The 20,329-nt window shown below is 28.3% G+C and overlaps 2 protein-coding genes and 1 pseudogene across 2 annotated transcripts in view; 2 read left to right on the top strand and 1 right to left on the bottom strand.

Moving 5' to 3' along the window:
* The window catches only part of LOC145182681 (E3 ubiquitin-protein ligase HECTD1-like), a 232,973-nt gene that overhangs the window by 41,710 nt on the left and 170,934 nt on the right, over positions 1-20,329 (bottom strand). The window lies entirely within an intron of this gene.
* LOC149890154 (uncharacterized) lies at positions 2,370-5,037 on the top strand (annotated as a pseudogene).
* LOC149890153 (small ribosomal subunit protein uS10m-like) lies at positions 13,446-19,776 on the top strand. The gene is made up of 6 exons (XM_090086421.1): positions 13,446-13,584; positions 15,869-15,918; positions 16,154-16,224; positions 17,595-17,719; positions 19,389-19,497; positions 19,584-19,776. Exons 2-6 carry the CDS (start codon positions 15,870-15,872, stop codon positions 19,716-19,718), a joined length of 489 nt encoding a protein of 162 aa, XP_089942547.1. The 5' UTR covers positions 13,446-13,584; position 15,869; the 3' UTR covers positions 19,719-19,776.

Below are 20,329 nucleotides of genomic sequence, written 5' to 3'. Positions count from 1 at the left end.
AAGTCCTTCAGTGGATTTTGTACTGACAAGATGGCGATTGCAGACTTTTCCTTCTGTTTATTTCAGGATTTGCATCATAAAGACAATTGTGACTTTAGCAGAATGTTTTGTTTGACAAGTGGATGGGATAATATTGTTGATGATGTGGGGTCGCTGTGTGGGGTTGTGGAAGAAGTAAAAAAAGAAAACGGCATGTTGAACATGGGGAGCATTTAGTAATAAGGCATAGCATGGTTTGATAGCAGCTCTCTAGAGCTGGAGGAACATAACCAAATTGAAGTTGTTCTATAAAGTTCTCTTTTGCAAAGAATGATTTTAAAAAAGAAAGTTTAAAATTCTTCACCTTTAAGTTTTTTCTTCTTATTTTTTATTCTAAACAACACTTTGTTGAATAAAGATGCAAACTTGTTTGTTTTTTTTGGAGTCATCGTGTTTACAAATTTGTTTGTGGTCATTGTGTTTGTTTTTACATTTGTTTGGAATCATCGCTAAATAATCTTTATTTAGCGTAACAGAAGAAGTTTATAAGTGATTCGTGCAAGTAATAATACTAGTTCAATACACACTACAGGACCTTTAACCATCAGCTATAAAAAAGCATATTTTATATTATAACTTTGAAACATTTTAAGTATCAAAAGGTTAATAATAAAAAGGTTATTGCAGAGTATTTAGGTTAATGGAACAATTTAGTCTTGTTTTAGCTTGTTAACATTATAAGTAAATTAAATATGACCTTTAAAAAACTGCTGCAAGAAAGATCATTTCTTGCAGCAGTTTTTTAAAGGTCATATTTAATTTACTTATAATGTTAACAAGCTAAACCATAAATATTTTTGGAGCGACCATAAATATTTTTTTTAGCAACCATAAATATTTTTGGAGCGGGTTTACATAAAAAATTTTATATGTAAGTTTTGTAAAGGAATATTATTGCAATAACCCCAGAGTATTCGATATCGATCAGTAACGAGAGGGATTGATCAGCGATTAATCGTATCGATTCTCCTAAGGTTAATTTTACTTATTAAAATTTTTACTCTACAGAGATCAGTAAAAAGCAGAACCGATTCATCTTTGCCATTTACAGAAAGTAAACAATCATATGTTTATTTTTTTTGTGTTTCTCATAATTAAACGACTAAAAGGTCATTCCTCGCCAAAACGCCTATTGGGAATTGCAGTCGTCAGATTTTCCTGAATTTTCTTTTATAAATTTATTCTATTACAAGAAATGAATACTATAATTTTCATATAAATGTTTAATGGTTCTTTATTAATTATTATTTGATTAATACTATTATTATTATTATTATTATTATTAATAAATATTATTTATTAATTGATTGTTCTTTAGAATTGGTGTAAATATCGAACAAGTTTCTGAAAGCAACGAAGTTATTAATATTATTTTAAATTTCTTAAAATAACTAAAAATGAAATTAAATCTTTAAAAACAATGAAGTCTATTATTTTATAAAGCACAACTTCGGTCCCAATACATAAAAACAACTCCTTCTAGAACATTTGGTTATTAACTTTGACCTGCTTCTTTCATGCTTTTCTGCGATTTTTAGTTATTTTAAAAGCGATTTTCTTATTCGACGTACTGGAAACATTCTAAATGCGTATTATTTTCGTAATTAATTAAAAGGTTTTGAAATTTAAAGACCCGGATATTTTTGACACACCAGATTAACATTTAAACCTCAATATGTCACAAGCCGTGAAACATTTGGGCCTAAAACTGTTAAATCTTAAGGATTTAGAAAAAGAGAGCACTTTTAACTATTTTAAACGCACAGGTTACCGTACGATGAGACTAAGCAAACCTTTTTTAATAAAATCAAAACCTCGATGTTTGATTTCGATGTTTTAAAAAATTTGAATTTTTTATCATGACATTAAGTGATGTAATATTGCAATTAAAATATTCCGAATACACGGTGGTTTAATTTTAAACATTTGCGGACATTTATGATGCGCATGCGCTACTTTAAAAACAACAACAACATCGAAATTTTGATTTTTTTTTTGCAATGGTCTTTTACCGTAACCTAATAAAAAAGGTCATATCATTGCTTTGAAGATGTATATACTAAATATAAATTTATAAACTGATAAAATGTGTGGCCAAGGAAAACATATTTTATTTGAAATACTCAAATTTATTAATTTTTATGTGATAAAATACGCAGTAAAGTCGGAAATTATTTTATGGTCATCTTTACTACTAAAACATAATAATTAAGCGTTTATTAGAATTTTTATGCTTTAAAGCTATATATATTTAAAAAAAAGATGGTTTTAACTTTATAATAAAAAAGAAATCAGAGTCCGGTTACTTTTTTAAGTTTAAAAATTTTGTACATCAAATCTTTTATTTTAGCAATAAAAAAACACGTAAAAATGACTGAGTCTCATGAAACCAAACTAAAAAAATTATGCAGAATATGTGGAGAAAGTCTAGATAATGATAGTGTTCTTTTAACAAAACATATTTTTAGAATAGAGTTTTGTTTTTTTATCCGAATCGATAAGGACCACCCAAATATGCATCCTCAAAAAATGTGTTATAGATGCTTTTCAATATTAAGAAATATTGAAAAAGGTTCAAACACTGAACTAAAATTAAGATCTTGGCCTGAAAATTGCCATGCAACTGAATGTGTTTGCTTTAAAGCCAATAAAGGAAGAAAAAAAAAGAAAAAGATAAGTGGAAGACCTTTAAGTATTAGTTATAGTGAAAATATTTGGACTAGACATAAAATAAATAACATACAATCTAAGCTTTTACCTCAAGCAAAATTTAATCTTAAACTGCAAGATATTAACTGCATCTTAAACCCTCATGTGCATCTTTGTGTGTGTACTATTTGCAATGACATTATGCATAAACCGATTATTATAAAAAACTGTCTTCATTCATTCTGCTCAACATGTCTATTACCACTTATCATTGGCAAACTAATATCAAAAACAAAATGCCCTAAATGTTCCTTTTCAATTCCAAGTGATGGGTTAATTTCATCAACCAATGTAATTGAAATGATAGAAAATTTGCAAGAAGTATGCAAGCAAGGTTGTGGTAGGTTGTTTAAAGTCACACAACTGTCAGAACGAAAGAGTCATCAAAAAACTTGTCAGACAACTCCGATATCAAATTCAACAACATTATCAATATCATCGTCATCAACTTCACAAATAAACTTTTCAGATATATTTGCATTGGATTTAACAAGTATTATACCAAGAATTATTGAAGATGCTGCTCTGCATGTAATAAAACAAAAAATGTCTCAAACAACATCCAATGTAATTGAATTTCCGACAGATGGACCAAGGGTAAGACTATCTTTACAAAAACAGAGACTGTAAAATTACTATAACAAAACAAAAATGCTTTTAATTTTATAATAGGAAACTATAGTATGATTTTTTGAACATTTTAACTAAATTACACAAAATTTTAGCCCTTATGCTTTACATCAACACCAATAGCCTATAAAGAAAGTTCAGATGTATGTTTACGCACAATTCGCAGAAGACAATTACAGCTAAAACATAATATGAGCAAAACATGTGGAGAAAGCATCAGTTCTACAATCAAGCAAACTGCTACTCTTTTGAAATCTTTTAATGAAAATGAAAAAGAATATATTCTGAGCAAATCAAATATTTCCAAAGCCAGAATATCTGCTGAAGAAATGATCAGTTTAAAAGCAAACATGAACAGTACTTATGTCAACATGAAAATATTATCTAGGTACACAAGATTGCAATTATTATATAGAAATCTTGAAAAGACAAATTCAATACTTTTAATAGTTATTGATAATAAAAAAAAAACACATTATTTTAGGTGGTTGAAAAACAACAATGTAATATGTGCTTCTAATGCAAAACAAAGAAATGTGGCTAAGAAATGGTCATGTGATGATCTTATTGTTAAAAACGCTTTATGGTTGAAAAAAAAGATTCAAAAGGTTCTTATGAAATCAAGGAATTGCCATGTGCATATATCAAAAATCTACAAGGACATATAATAAATGTACTAGATAGACTAGATAGGTACAAACAAATCTTTTTTAAAAAATACTTTAACATACTACAATAAATTAAATGCAATACTATAAAAACAAAAACTAATTTTTCTTGTTTTAATTTTAGCAACAACCTCTTATTATACAACAAGATTAAAGACAATGAAATCCATATAAAAATAGGAGGTGACTATGGAGGTGATTCATTCAAAATGTTTTATCAAGTAGCGAATGTGGAAAAGCCTAATGCCAAAACTAATACAACAATATTTAATATATTTGAGGCAAAGGATTATAGCACAAATTTGAAAATTTCATTGGCAAGATTTACATCAGAAATTGATTTGTTGCAAAAAATGATTTGGAAGTAAGAACATATTACAAAAGATAATTCAATTATTCAAAAACATCCAACCAATATTTGACATAAACAAAATCATCAACTATTCATTTCTTACCACAATTGTCAGGATTATGATAGATTACAGTTTCTTTTTAAAGAAATGTGTAATAATTTAATTCTGTTCAATTTTAGAGAAAAACAGATTCGCGTATTTGTATTCGGTGATTATGAATTCTTGTGTGCAATTTATGGAATAACTGGTGCAACTGGTGTGTACATACTTAATACAGATTTCTTTAAAAAAACTCATCTGGGCTAGATAAATGCAGCATGATTTATTTTGTTTTCTTAACACAAACTTGTTCAATTACTTTAGGTAGACACTCATGCCTGTTTTGCAACATCACAAGTCAAGGAATGTCAAATCCAATTAATGATAACATTGAAATGCGATCACTTAAGACACTGGACTTATCTCTAGCAAAATTTAACAACCATGGTGCAGATCCCAAGTTTGCCAAGTTATGCGACAATGTTATTGACCAACGGTTGTTCAATGTGCCACTTGATCAGGTGCTTTGCTTTTATTCATTATTCACATTATTTTGATTTTATTTATTAGGCATTATTCGCAAATTCACATGAATAACCGTAAACAATGTAATACAATATTGTTTACGACTTATACAGTTATTGGTGGGCTAAATATAAATGGTGGTGTATGGTAAATATAAATGGTGGTAAATGATAATATAAACTCTCTTGTACTATTAGATAGGAGTTCCTGCTTTACATATCTCACTTGGTATATACTTAAAGTTTTTCAACATGTTAGAAGACTCTTGTCACACAATTGACATAAAAATTGCAGGTCGAATGGCAGTAACCAACCGAACGCTTGACTGTGAGGAATTTAATGCATATATAGAGCACCAGCACCAAATAAATCAACTTCAAATAAGTATTCAAGAACTTGAAGATAAAACTCGTGTTATAACAGAAGCACTTGAAATGCAAATACTTTTTAACCCTGAAAACGAAGAAAAAATTAAATTAGTATTTGAACCTCACCTGATGCACTTTGGTAAGAAAAAGAAAGAACAGGTAACTACTTTAAATTTTATTATCTACTAAAAATATTTAATTTAGATTGGTAATTAAACCCGGAATGACTCAGCTGAGAATTTTATACATTGGAATATTTAAGTTTCATTTTATTGATTAGATTTTTTTGAATTTATCTTAAAAACATATTTAATCATAGATCTCAGAACTGAAAATACTCCTTGAAGCAAATCATATAAAGAAATCATTTGGGCCACTTGTAAACAAACTTGATAACGTACTTAACTCATTAGGAGTACAAAGACAAGCATATCACGGGAAAAGTTTTGTTGGTAATCATGTTCACAAAATGTTAAAGGTAAAATAATATCTAATATATATTTCCTAAATTTATAAAATCTACTCTTTACTAAAAACAAAGTTTACATAAATTTAAATTTACAATACAATATAAATATATGTATATATGTGTGTGTGTGTGTATGTGTGTAAGTGGAATAGATGGCTAATACTAACATTATTAGACATAACTAGATACATAATTAACAACAGTTACTACATATAATACATATTTCACAATTATTTTATATATTAAATTAGGAGAAAAGTATCCTTGAACTTTGCAACTCCATATCAAACCTTGTAGTTGAACTTGGGTTTAATGACACTGATATACACAGAGAAACTGTTGAAATTTGTAAAAACTTTGAGGTACTCTTCTCTAAATTTGGAATATGTCACAAGCTTATTAACTCCTGCAATCAGTTCAATGAAGATAACAAATAATTTATAATTTGGCAAAACACAATTAATAGAGAAAATCGTTTTTGTTATTTGATCTTTATCTTTGTTTTTTGAAATCATTGTGTTATATATATATATATATATATATATATATATATATATATATATATATATATATATATATATATATATATATTATTGGTTACAGAAAATCGAATCAAAGATTTCATGAAGTACTTTCCTGAAAACTGGCCAAACGCTTCAATCACACCCAAGCTTCATATGCTGGAATACCATGCATTACCTTTCATTAGAAAATGGGGAGTAGGACTAGGTACTTATGGAGAGCGAGGTGGAGAAAGTATTCATGCTGAAATCAACCGCATGAAGAGTACCTACTGCCATATGAAAGGACTACGTAGATTAAAAAGCATAATGAATGAGCATTTCATAAAAAACAACCCAACTGTAAAAAAGTACCAAAAAAAAGCTCAGCCAAGAAAAAGAAAAATTGTAGATACTAAAAATAATCCGATAAAATACTGCAAAATGATTTAAAGAAAATAAATGGCAGCATTAAAGCCTGCATAATATTTTTGTCAGTATTTTTAACCTTTCAAATAAAAAGAAAACTTACCAATCTTTAAAAGCATTATACTATCACAAAAAAAAGTAACCGGTTTTCGATTTTTGCTTTAAATGATTCACAAACTTTTACATTTTCAAAAAAAATCAAGATAGTCACTAAAAAATTTAAAACTTCAGAATATAGACTATAATGTAAGCACAGGTTAAACTCCGCCTAAAAAACAGCTAAGTTTCACTTTAGTCCCACTTCTATTCTCTTTGTACAATTATTTAAATGACAGCTTTAATGACACATACCATACCTAAAGTATTGTTTTGATATCATTTCTTATGGACTTTTTAGAAATATCTACAAATAAATCTAATTTGAAGTTTAGGCAATTTTATAAGTTGTTCTTTGTTTACTTGCGAACATTGTTGTTTACCAACATTTGAGCAAAATATAACGCATGCGCATGATAAATGTCCATTACTAAATCACCGTGACCAGTTAATGATTTTTTAATTCATTTTAATTAGAGTTAAAACGCAGATCTTTACGAACAGTTTATTAACTGGCTCATTGTCACCACAGAATCCGTAAGATTTTTGTTGTTTCAAGGAAAAATCACGAACTCGTTTTTATAAGGTCAGCCTTTTCAGGAGAAAAACTGCCCTTAACATCTTCAACAGATGGGCAATCGCCCACCTGAACCATCCTAATAAATAATTCCAAATTTAATATTAAAAGCAGTACTCGTGAGTTGGGAGCAAGAGATTAAAACCATATCTTTATACCTTTATTGATAAAGCTGCAAAAGTATGGTTACAATCCAAATAATCAAATCTTTCGCAACAGGCTATCAAAAAAGAAAACTTCAAACTGAATGGCATTACATTTAAAAATATTTTTCGAATGTTTTGATTATCAAATAATGGGTAAGAGCTGATATTCTCACCCATAAACAAGATAAATTAACAGTATCCTAATTTCATTAATAGAAGGAGTCTGTAACATGCTTCTGACAGTTATGGAAAAAATTGTTTGATTACAGTAAGGGGTCAAAAAAGTTTTAGGTTAATGCAACACAGTGTTTAAAGGACCCCAAATAAGAGCTCTTAACTCTAACAACTTGACAAGGGATTTTTATTGCGTGCAGTGCAAGGTATTGAGTATCGAGCAGTGCCTGTGAAAGGTATTGCTTGACGAAGGCACGAATTTTTAAGTGAAGCTGAAATTATTGTGATCAATCACAGACTCAGTTCGAAACCAAAAACTGTTGAAATGCAGCTCTTAACGCAACAATACTATGAAAAAATTTGAATCAGAGATTGAAAATATATACCTCAATATTATAAGCTACTCTTTGCTGTAAATACTAACCTATAATAGAGAATTTTTTCCAGAGGGTTTACTTTGTGATATCTCACTAGTGATGAGATAATAATCAGACCTGTTCAAAGCAGAGATTATTTGGTCATTATAACTAAATACAAGTGACTATTATTGATTATTGTTCCACGGGACTATTCTACACTTTATACTGGGTAGAAAATCTATTCGGAAAAACGTTAAAATTGGATAAACTAATAAATAAAACGTTTGTTGTTTATTCATTTTAGTTTATCCAATTGAAATACAAATTAATTTTAAAATATTAAAAAACATTAGTGTTATGTTAGTTTTCTCTTCAAAAGAATTTGCAGTGTGTCTTCTCTAATTCTTGTTGTGGTCGAGTTACAGTCGGCGTCTGGAGGTAGGTTATACTTTCCAATGATTCGTTCAAATGCATTTTTATTTTCCTCCGTTGACTGTTGATGAATTTCTTCATAAACGACCAAAGTTATTTCGTTTTCACAACGGATTTTAACATCCTTGAGAGAGTATTGTTGACAATCAACGAACATTTCATATGTGTCTCCTCCGATGTATCTGAACTCTTGACCCGTCACTACTGCAGTATTTTCTGGGAAACATTTTATTTCCAGCATTCCTTCTTTACTGATCTTTGTAAAGATATCCGATTTTCGCACTCCAGCTGGTAATGGATAACTTCGATGCAACTGGAAAGATTCGAAACCGTAATCTGTTTTAAAAAAGTGTTTTGCGTTCACAATTAACTTTCCTTCTTTTAAAGCGATAACAATTTCATCAAGAGAAAAACCACTCACATCGAGGACAATAGCAAATTTTTTTGGATTATTTTCATTTTGGTGCATCTCCTTTACTAGATCCTGCTGATAAAAGTCAGGTAAGCTTAATGCGGATCTACTCATAGCGGAATTTTTTAGCTTGTATAAATTTGATTCACTCGAACTTTTGCCCAGATTTTCTAATGTAGAAAACCGAGATGAAACAGGTCTATAAAAAAAAATTTGTATATATATATATATATATATATATATATATATATATATATATATATATATATATATATATATATATATATATATATATGTATGTATGTATGTGTGTGTATGTATGTATGTGTGTGTATGTATGTATGTATGTATGTATGTATGTATGTATGTATGTATGTATGTATGTATGTATGTATGTATGTATGTATGTATGTATGTATGTATGTATGTATGTATGTATGTATGTATGTATGTATGTATGTATGTATGTATGTATGTATGTATGTATGTATGTATGTATGTATGTATGTATGTATGTATGTATGTATGTATGTATGTATGTATGTATGTATGTATGTATGTATGTATGTATGTATGTATGTATGTATGTATGTATGTAATGTATTTAACAAAACAACAAAAGTTTGCATAATTATTTATTACCTGGATTTTTGTACCTGCCGATCTGGTGTGCGCAAATTAATTGTTTTTATGTTTTGAGAGATTTGTTGTGTTTCTCTATATCCTTGCCGCCTCGATCTCACATTTTTGTAAGCAGCTTTGCTTTTGAATCCCGTTTCCCGACGTCTCACACCAATGCCTTTGGTTGCCCACCCGGGCTGCTTTTTTATTACTTTACCACTGAATTTAATTTCATCTGAAGTGTTTTCCAACATTAAAACTGGCTCCTTAAATTTTCCGTTTTGGATGAGATCCCTTTTTAAATCAAATTCTTCTTTTTGAAGCAAACTATCTTTAACATCAAGTGATTGTATATTGTAAGCTGAATTACCATCGATAACCAGTGAATTTAAACTCACCATATTCGCCCTTTTCGGGGGAAGACTTTCAAAAACCATGTAGTTCGCATTTAATCCAAACGGTTTTTCACCTGGCTCTTCCGATCTCTTTTGTCGTTTCAGCTCATTTTTTCGGTTTGACTTGGAATTCTTGTTTCGATTTACTGATTTTCTGAAAGAATTCTGACCTTTATCAAATGTCACATCGTTTTTGTAGACGAAAGGGTCTAAAGAAAACGAACTGAACTTTTTATCATTACCAGAGTGAGAATGTGCATTTAATTGAGCGCCACTTGATTTTTCTTTTGACTTTTTGTTAAACCAACCCATTGTTAAGAACGCTTTAAATATATTTGAGTTTCATGCATTAAACCAGATAAGTTAATAAAAATACGTAACTTCTTACACTTTTAAAATGTTACTAGCATCATAATTCGTGTTTTGAGCTATTTTTAACTTAGTACTATTTCCAAAAGGTTAGACAAATGGACGCAATAATTAGCTAAATACGACCAACAGACATTTTTATTAGCTGAATAGTTTTTACAGTTTCCTTGTCTTATTACTGACTGTACCTATTTCTGATATGGTATTATAAATCTCGCAACATTTTAAAATTTGTCGAGACAAATATCTGTTAATATTTCCTTGTTCCACTGAATATCTTTTCAAGAAGTTGCAAAACTGATGAACTATTTAATGAGTAATAAATTTGTCTTGTGTAATGCAATTTTGCACAATATGTATTGCATAATATAATCAATTTTGCACATAATACATTTCGATTTGTGTGAAACTGGTTGCACTTTTTCTACGTATACGTTATCATAACGAATTTCAGATATGAAGTACATTTTTATGTTTAAATTTAGACAGACACTGAGTGATACAATTAAGAATACTTAAAAATAGTAATGGAATTTAAAAAAAAAATTAAAGTGTTAACCATTAAGAAAAAATATTGGCATTGAAAATGCGTTGTACATATTTACCATTCAATTAACGTTTTCTTTTTCGTTAGTAAGGTGTGCAAGAAACATGTTACATAATAACATTTTTTGTAAAAATTTGTTCTAGAAGTTTTGACTGAATTAAATTCATTAATCAAATAATTGCATTAACCTTCTTTTTACAAAATGTGTAGAGAGTTTAAGAATGCAATTTATTTTAAGTTATAAGTTAAAACAGTATACATTGAATTGTTAAAGATACATAGTATTTTTAAATGTAATTATGATAATTATGTCAATTCCGCATTCTTCGAACTTGTTTTTAGTAAGCTTATTTGTAGGAGTTGTGCAAGAACATGTAAATATTTACAACATCCTGGTTGACTGATGGAAAAATACTCCACCTATTCATAGAAAGAATTTCTGTCGATTAACATTTAATCACATCAACATTGTTTTCATGCATAAAACAATAAAGAATGCTCTTAATCATTTATTAAGTTTTTACCTTTATAAAATTAAAAATTAGCGAGGACTTTTTTCTTCACACTACAAAAAAAATTTTTTGGCGCCATATCTTAGCCGTCTTTATGCTAACTCATATAAAAATATTGTCAAAAGCCTCCTGTTACAAGTCGATTCCAGCACATGTTTAAGATTAATAAAAAGGTAACTGAATAAATACTCTGCAATGCTAATAAATTGCAATGCTAATAATTTGGAATCTTTGATAAACATATATATATATACGTTTTTATTTTTAAGAAACCAAGCAAATGGGGTTGTACTAGAAAGTTTATTTTAAGGACACTTTTTAAGAGCTTAAATTTCAGAATATCAAGAGAGAAAAAATAAATAAAACACAATTTAAAAACATGTTTATAATTAAGATAAAATGTTTTACGGTTAGTCAACTAAAATTATTTAAATTCCATCAGTTCAATGTTATATAATCCTCAGATTTACCCCTGAACAGAACACAAGTTATGAAAATATTTCTCAAACTCTTAATAAAATGAATTTCTTATCGAAAAGTAACTCAATACTTATAGTTTCTTAACATTTTTGGGCTTCTAGTACTAGTTTCCTATTAAAAATAAAAACGTGTGTATATATATATATATATATATATATATATATATATATATATATATATATATATAATGTAATGAGGTTAACTTAACTTTGAAGGTTTTTCATAAAAAATATATTTGTTTCTAAGTAATAAAATATGTATTTAATCAAAATAATTTCCATCGTTTGCAGCAGCCTTTTCCCATCTTTTTGGCAACATATGAATTCCATTGTAAAAAAAAATTTTCTGGTTTTTGAGCTATCCAGCATTCAAGCCAACTTTTGACTTCTTCTAAGCAATTAAAATGGTGCTCTCCAAGTGAATGCTGCATCGACCGAAATAAATGATAATCTGATGGAGCAATGTCTGGAGAATATGCAAGTGGGGTAAAATATCACATCTTAATTCTTTAAGCGTTTCTTTTACACATTTTGCAACATTGGACGGCGTTACCGTGCTGAAAAATTACTTTATCGTGTCTTTTGGCGTCATTTGTAATAATTCGATGGCATCACCTGTAACGCTTTTGGCATCACCTGTAACAATTCAATCCAAAAAGGATTTTCTTTTACATCTTCTGAGGTTTTCACTCGTTACCAATCTCCTTTCCAAATCTCTTTCTTTTATTGCATATGGCACCCATTTACCTTCCTTTTGGATCTTTCCCATCAATTGTAAACGCTTATTAACTGCAGCTTCAGTAACTCCTAACGCGTCGGACAATCGATTTAGAGCTTGAGCTGAATCTTCGTCCAATAATTTTTGCAGATCTTCGAACTTTTTTGTCTGACCAGGGCGTTCTTTGTCATTTAGATCAAAATCACCACCTTTAAATCGTCTAAACCAGTTTTCACATGTTTTAACAAATGGTGCATGCTCTTTATAAGTTTCTGCTAACAAACAATGACTTTTATCAGCAGATTTCTTTTGATTAAAGAGTAAAAGCAGCGCATGCCGCAAATGATCTTTTGAAGGCTCAAAACTGGTCATTTTTTATTATTAAAAATTAAATTTTTGTTCAAATTTACTAGATAAGTTATGCTTAATCTTAAAGATTTATTGCTAAATTATAATTTAAAAGCTAAAATCATATTTAAGTTTAAAGTTTATGCTCAAAATTTTAACACACACATATATATAAATATAAATATAAATATATATATATATATATATATATATATATATATATATATATATATATATATATATATATATATATATATATATATATATATATATATATATATATATATATATATATGTATGTATGTATGATTCTAAAAGCGGTTCCCACGGACAACCAGGGGTCCTTGACGCCACTTTTGGGTTCTGTCACAAATTCTATAACATAAAGTAAAAGAGTTGTAACCCCTTTTCATTATTAAGATAATTAAAAACAAGTTTAGGAACCACTGATTTACAGCTCTATAGTTGTCATAACATGGCAAAAAACTTTTTTCAAATTATCGAGTTCTCGGTAAAAACGCCATTTCTTCGGAATTCGTTATTATTCTTCGCTTGCATTAAGTTGTCCCATAAAAAAAAAAGATGTTAATGGCGGCAGCAGTGCCTCTTATGGCTGTCTCAGTCAGATAATAAAGTGAGTTTAAAGTACGTGATTTTGACACTTAAAAAGGTAAGAATATACTAGTTGAATAGTACTTCCTGTAGTAAATAAATTTTTTAAAGATACAACATACTTTTAGTAAAAATGAAGTTTTTAAAAAAACACATTTCAGTTTTATTTTTTATTTTCAAATTTATTTATGGTGTTTTAAAAATAATTTATGTAAATTTTTAAATTAAAGTTATTATTAATATATTTAAAAAAAAAAAAAAAAAAAAAAGAAATAGTGTATACATTGAAATTCAAAGATAAAAGTGTCGGGGATATTAGGGGAGATACAAACGGTTGGGTGGAAATGAATTACCAAATGTAATTGAACATATTTTTTTTAAACTTCATGCATTTACAAATTACTTTTTTTTTTTTTTTTTTTTGGCATTGAGGCATTAAATTACACCATTCTGAACAAACTGCACTGAGGTAGAGAATAATAAACAAAAAAATAGGGAGAAATGTCAAATGTCTATTTTTCCTCATTATTTTTTGATTTACAATAGTTTATTAACTTTTAAAATTGTTCTAAACTATATTTATAACTTGTAATTATAGTTACAATTTGTAATAACTATTTTGTAATAAAGAAATTCAATTTTAATATTTATTTTTTAATTTTTATTCAGAAATAGTTTCTGCATAAATATGGCAATTAGAGGCTATAAAAAATGCAGCTGTTAAGACATAAAGTGCAGCTGTTACAAAATTTAGAATTCTACATGTAGTTGTGGTACTTAAAATTCTTAATTACACCACAAACATTAAGTATCTGTTGTCTTAAAACAAAATTAAATATCTTTTAAAATTAATATTTTTTTTTTACATTGTTATTTTTTTCAAAAAAAGTTAATTGAAAATATTTTAAATTTATTTTTCCAAATTTTTTAAAAATACATTTTTAACAGCTTTTTAAGAAGTTTTTTTAAATTATTCTCCTTCTGCTATGTCCCCACTTATACAGATGTTATTTTCTTTTAAGCAAATTGCATTCTTGGATGGGTTCAATTTTTTATTTAAATTTTATCTGCAGAGATATACTTACTCTTTCTTTTATTTAAATTTTGCCCCTCCCCCCATCAAATTGAGTCCGTAAGTACAAAATAAGTTTCAGCTCAATTGGATAGTAACTAGCTTTAAGTTATTGGTTCCCAAGGTCTTTGGAAGTTCATTAAAATTATGGGAAAATAAATGGTACATTAGAAAAACAAAACAAAATATGATCAAAAAGTTTTTGTCGCGTGTTTTATTTCATAGACTTAAAAAAACTGTACCTTTTATCTGTTTCAATCACTGCTTGAATAGGATTTTTCACTTTGCTTTTTTTTGTGACCCAGAAAAAGGGAACCATCATGGATATATTGTCTAAATTTTGCAACTTCTTTTTTTTTATACAAATAATTTATGTCCCAATAAATGAGGTTTGCAGAGTTTGCAGGTGATGTAACTCCAAAGTTTCAAACTCAACGAAGTTACCAAATCCATTTGATATTCTAATTTTAAATCAATATCAAAATTCCTGTCATATTGTAGTTTGAAAGAAGTGAAAACTATATTCTTTAGGTAACATTTAATAATTGATAAAGCTGACAAAATTTGTTTCTTTTTAAGGTTTTAAGATTTTTCTTTAAAGCTGATTTAAATTACCATAAAATATAATCTACTTGCTGCTGATCTTTGAGGCAATCTTTCTTACCTATCATCTGCTTCTTTCTGGTTTGTTTGGTGCTTTTTGATCCATATCTTATCTTTTGGATCTTATCAAAATCTCAAAAAAAATCTTAGATGTGACTTAGCTAGTCACCATTAGGAGATTTTGCAACCTTTTATAAAAAATGATAAAACTAAAATAAATGAATAAATACATATGAATAATAAATTTCTATTTTGAGAAGAAAATTTTTTTTTTTTTTAATAACGTTTTTGAATATGCTGTTTTACATGCATTTAAAAGAACTGAAGTAATAAAAAAGGTAATGAGCTAGTAAATTGGTTTGTGACATTAGTGAAGAAATAATTTTCCTGCCATGAAAAAAATTCTTTTTAATGATGGTTTGAAAAAGGGAATTTACAAACATTTTCACTTTACCAACATTTTATTATATTTATGTGAAGTTGATAAGAATAAAAACTTTTTATTTTTTGAATAATGTTGTATGTTCACTATTTTAATGAACAAGTATGATTGAGCACTTGATAGTGTTGTTAAAGGCAAATTTAGCTCCCAGCAATACATATATACTTTTTTATTCATCTTATTTTATAGAAATAAAATGTTAAAATATATACTTTTTTACTTTAGAATGTCCCTTACCTGTCAGTTACGTGCACTTAAGCCATCATCAGTAGCATGTAAGGCTTAGGAAAAAAATTATTTAGTTTTTTTTTTATTTTCTTTTTTAAGTATTGGTAAATCTTTCTCTAAACATTTTTTATGAAATAAGTAAACAATATTTATCCTAAATTGACAAAAAAAAATAAAAATATTTTTTTTTTTTCATTGTGCTTTTTAATTCAGACTAAAAATAAAATTGTTTCTGTTTTGTTTGAAATGACCATATAACTTATTTTTATTACTTCTAACCAGTATTGCATAGATCAGCATGGTTGATTAGAAGTTTTGCTTCAGGTTCACAACAAGAAATCTTTGAAGATGAGGTAAAATTTTGATGAAAATTTTACTTTTTGTTTGCTGCACTAGACCAAATTGGCTGAAGAGCCTAGTGATCTAGCTAGGTGGGAGCCTCCTTGTTTTCACCTGTTTAAGACAGTAATGCACCATCTCCTAGTTGCATACCCACTAATGCAAGTCATTTAAACTTATTTTTTATTCACCTAAAGAATAAGCAGGGTGTAATTATTACATGTAATTTTATTTTAACATAATTATGAAATTAAAAAAATAATAATAAATTTGATATTACTTCAAGTATAAACCAAACCAAAAGTAATTATTTCAGAACTTTATTCTGCAAAATCAATTTGTTGAATGTCTCTGCAAAATCAATTTGTTGAATGTTATTATGAATAAAATCCAACAAAATTTTTTGATTAATCACTACTAATAAAAAAAAATTGTTCTTAATTCATGTATTCTTTGGTCCAAGTAACTTGTATTGCAAATTTTTTTGTATGCAAAACTCATTAAGAAAACTTTCTTTTCTAAAGGACCTTATCTGATAGAAAAAGGAAACTTTAATAAAATCTTTAAGTAGTTTATAATGATTTTTTCTATTAAATTTAAACAGGTTTAATCAGCTATAACTTGTATTTACTTAGAGATATTGGCACTAAAGTAGAAATAGTAAGAAACACTAAAGATTAAACTAAAATTACTAAAAATACAAATATGTTATGTCTGATTCTCAGTTCAATTTTTTGTTACATCACCCCTTGCTTTTATTACTGCTTTTAAAAGTCCTAGCATACAACTTACAAGAATTGACATAACATCAAAAGGATTCCAAGTTTCATTAAAAATTTCATTTTGTTTGCTAAAATTCTGATAATTTCTCAATGAAGTTAAGGTCCAGATTTTGACATTCAACTCAACTCAAGAAATCCTCAAGAAAAAAAAGAAAAAAAAAAAAAGATAAAGTGAATGTCTTTTTGTAGGGCATTCACTTTTTTTTTTTTAAGCAATTGTTGCACTCCTTTGCACTTGCTTGTTTGATGTTACAAATAGCCTGGAAATCAGAATTTTGATTAAATGATTTTATTCAAAATATGTTTTAATACAAAAAATCTCATCAAAAAGTGGCTCTTTAGTTGGTTTATTTTTAAATAGTTTTTATGTTATGAAAGTAACAAGACATGAAATGCTAATGCTTGCTCTAATGCTTGTTCATGACTCAGCTACAAATAACTTAAAATAATTTAATACAAAAAGTTACACATCTTAAAAATATAATTAAAATTTTCAAACTATTTTAAAAGTAAAGATATATTTTGTTTTTTTGAAGCGTGCTAGAAAGGCTCACACCGATCTTTGTAGAGGCTTGTGATGTGCTTTATTTTCTTGATTATAGGATAAAGAGCGTTTAGTTTCTTTGCTGACAGTTAAAGTCCGCGGTGCGGATGAAGCGGTTCTTGATAGTTATACACAGTTTGCACAGAGGGCAGCTAAAGTTCTTCAGCTTGACACATCTGGAAAGTAAGTAATATTCTAGTTATTTTATTCCTAACTCAGATCATGTTACAGGTAATAGGTCTTCTACTGCCATATTACCTTGTGTTTACAAAGGTATTTTGGAATTTTCTTTTTTGGTATTTTTTTAAGGATTTTTTTATAAGGCAGTAACTAAGTTTGTCATTGAATCTTCTAAATTTTTTTCAATAATTTTTCTGTCATAAAGTTATGGTTAGGAAAATTTATGCTTGTCTAAATAGTTGGTATTATCTATTTTTACGGATCAGCTGGTTTTAATCTTGATATCACAATGACCTGATAACCAAATAACTTTATTTAAAAACCTTCAAACTATACATTGTAAATCTGAATCTGAAACTTACAGTGGTGATCATAGAAATAGCACACCACGCAATATTTTTTTAATAACATTTTATGGCTTGTTTCTATGCATAGTAGAATTTTCCAGTAACATTTTCAGTAGGGTAAATAATATTTGTAATGTACATTTAATTTTCTTTTAGTCACTGAGCGTGCGTAGAAACAAAAAATGCTCTGTAGAAAAAATGAAAATAGTCAAAAAACTGTCATAAACATTGAAAAATACACTACCACTAATGATAAAAGTCAAAAGCAATCACCAAGAAAAATTTCAACCAATATGGACAACCAAATTTATTAGGACGTCTAAAAAAGATTCTTTTTTAACTTTAAGTAGGAACCAAAAATGATGAACAGTATTATATAGTTGAGTCAGCCCCAGCCATTCATCGTTGTTTACTCGAAACCAGCCTCTGAGGCTCTAGAGCAAAGAAGAAAACCCTTCTTTCAAAACAAAATCAACTAAAATGATTAAGGTTTCCAAAAATATTTCTAAGTATAAATGTTTCCATTTGGAAAAATGTTTTATGGACTGTTGAATCCAAGTTAAATCACTTTCAACTTTCAGTCCAATGTGAAAGCATGTTAAGAATCCTATGAAGCAAGGAAAAAACCTATTGTATACTCTTAAGACTGTGAAGCACGGTAGGATAATACTAAGCTTTGGGGAGCTATGTCCAGGTATGGTATCGGTCTTCTGGTCAAAGTTAATAAAAATTTGGATTAATACAAACACAAAGATATATCACAAAACGTAATGGAGCTGTATGCTGATGAAAACATACCTGTTACTTGGGTTTTAATGCACAACAACGACCCAAAGCATACTGGGATATCTTTAACATATTGGCTAAAGAAAAATGAAATTAATGTTCTAGAATGGCGAACCCAATGTTGAACGATGTCAAGGGCTTCTTAACAGTCATCAAGTTGTGGTGCTTTTATAAATAATAAAGGCTACTCAACGAGATATTAATGTTAGTTATGTTTTGATGTAAACTTTCAAACAGCATTTTTTTTGTTTAACGTGTTATTTCTATGATCACAACTTTTCGTTGTGTTTTGTGAACTTTTCAATAATTATCGGTATACTTCAGTAAAAAATATATTTTTTTCTAATGATTTATAGCTATTAAATAGAAATTAATATATATTTTCCATAATAAAGAAAGAAATAATATTAACTCTAATTGAAGAAAATATTCGGTTTACTATTTCTGTGATCAACACTGTATCTTCCGGAATAGAAATTGCTTTATTAATTAAATTTTCAATCTCCGCGATTTAGTAATATTTCTAATAACCTATTTAGAATTGTACTTCCTATGCATGTCGAGAAAAGGACCTTGCTTAAATCACCACACATTAACAAAAAGCATAGAGTGCAGTATGAATTGCGCACCCACGCACGAATGTTCCAGGTATGATGGCGAATTACACGCTCTTAATTTTAAATTCAGTTTATTTTTTCCATTTCAGATAATTTTTAAAACATTTTTCTTTGCAGCTTCGTGAACTTACTGGAGATACTGCAGATATTTACCTGGAATATATTCAACGAAATATCCCTGAGGGTGTCAGTATGAGCGTTGAGCAGACACAGCTGGAGCATCTGCCATCGTTCTTACAACAAAAGTTATAAAAGTCATATTGTTTATTTGAATCCTAATGCGTCGTTACAATAAAATTAGTTTTATTGATTTTGCGTCCGAAATATTTTTGTTTGATGAAACATTTCGGACGCAAGTTACATTTTACAAATAAATTGATGTATAAAGCGTCATTTTAAAAAATTGTCTGTTTGGATCCTTAAACATCGTTACAATTTATTTAGTTTTATTGATTTTGCGTCCGAAAATATTTGTATTCGATGAAATTAATATTTAGAACGCAAGTTACATTTTACAAATAAATGGATAAAGCGTAGGGGTATTCAAAAAAAGTAAATTTTCAAATCTAAAAAACCATACCCCCTGAATTTGAGGCAAATGTATAAAAAATGAACTTCAAAAAGTTTGAGCGCTATCGGATCACTTTTGACCCCCCCTCCTTCCCCCCCCCCCCCCCCCTCAAGCTAATAATTTAGGGGAAAAATGACCAAATAGTGGTCATTTTTGGGCGTCTTGAGGGAGGGGCTTTTTTTTTTTTTTTTTTCAAATTTTTTTTTTTCTGTTATATGTATATAGGCCTATATTTTTGTTTAAAAATATATGGTTTTTTTTTTACTTCTCAAAAATCTATGTTTGGTGGTAT

This window comes from Hydra viridissima, unplaced genomic scaffold (assembly GCF_058129835.1).
Source record: "Hydra viridissima isolate aposymbiotic clone 2 unplaced genomic scaffold, HvirCarnegie_v1 scaffold_4, whole genome shotgun sequence".
NCBI classification, from domain to species: Eukaryota; Metazoa; Cnidaria; class Hydrozoa; order Anthoathecata; family Hydridae; genus Hydra; species Hydra viridissima.
Note: the sequence above shows the minus strand (reverse complement) of the source record. Positions and strands in the feature narration are given on the sequence as shown.

What these genes read in the sequence shown, in the direction of transcription:
- LOC149890153 (XM_090086421.1), top strand. Translation starts at nt 15,870, where the DNA reads ATGTCCCTTACCTGTCAGTTACGTGCACTTAAGCCATCATCAGTAGCA. An exon ending in AAGAAATCTTTGAAGATGAG is followed by an intron (nt 16,225 to 17,594) that starts GTAAAATTTTGA and finishes TCTTGATTATAG; the next exon opens with GATAAAGAGCGTTTAGTTTC. An exon ending in CAGCTTGACACATCTGGAAA is followed by an intron (nt 17,720 to 19,388) that starts GTAAGTAATATT and finishes TAACCTATTTAG; the next exon opens with AATTGTACTTCCTATGCATG.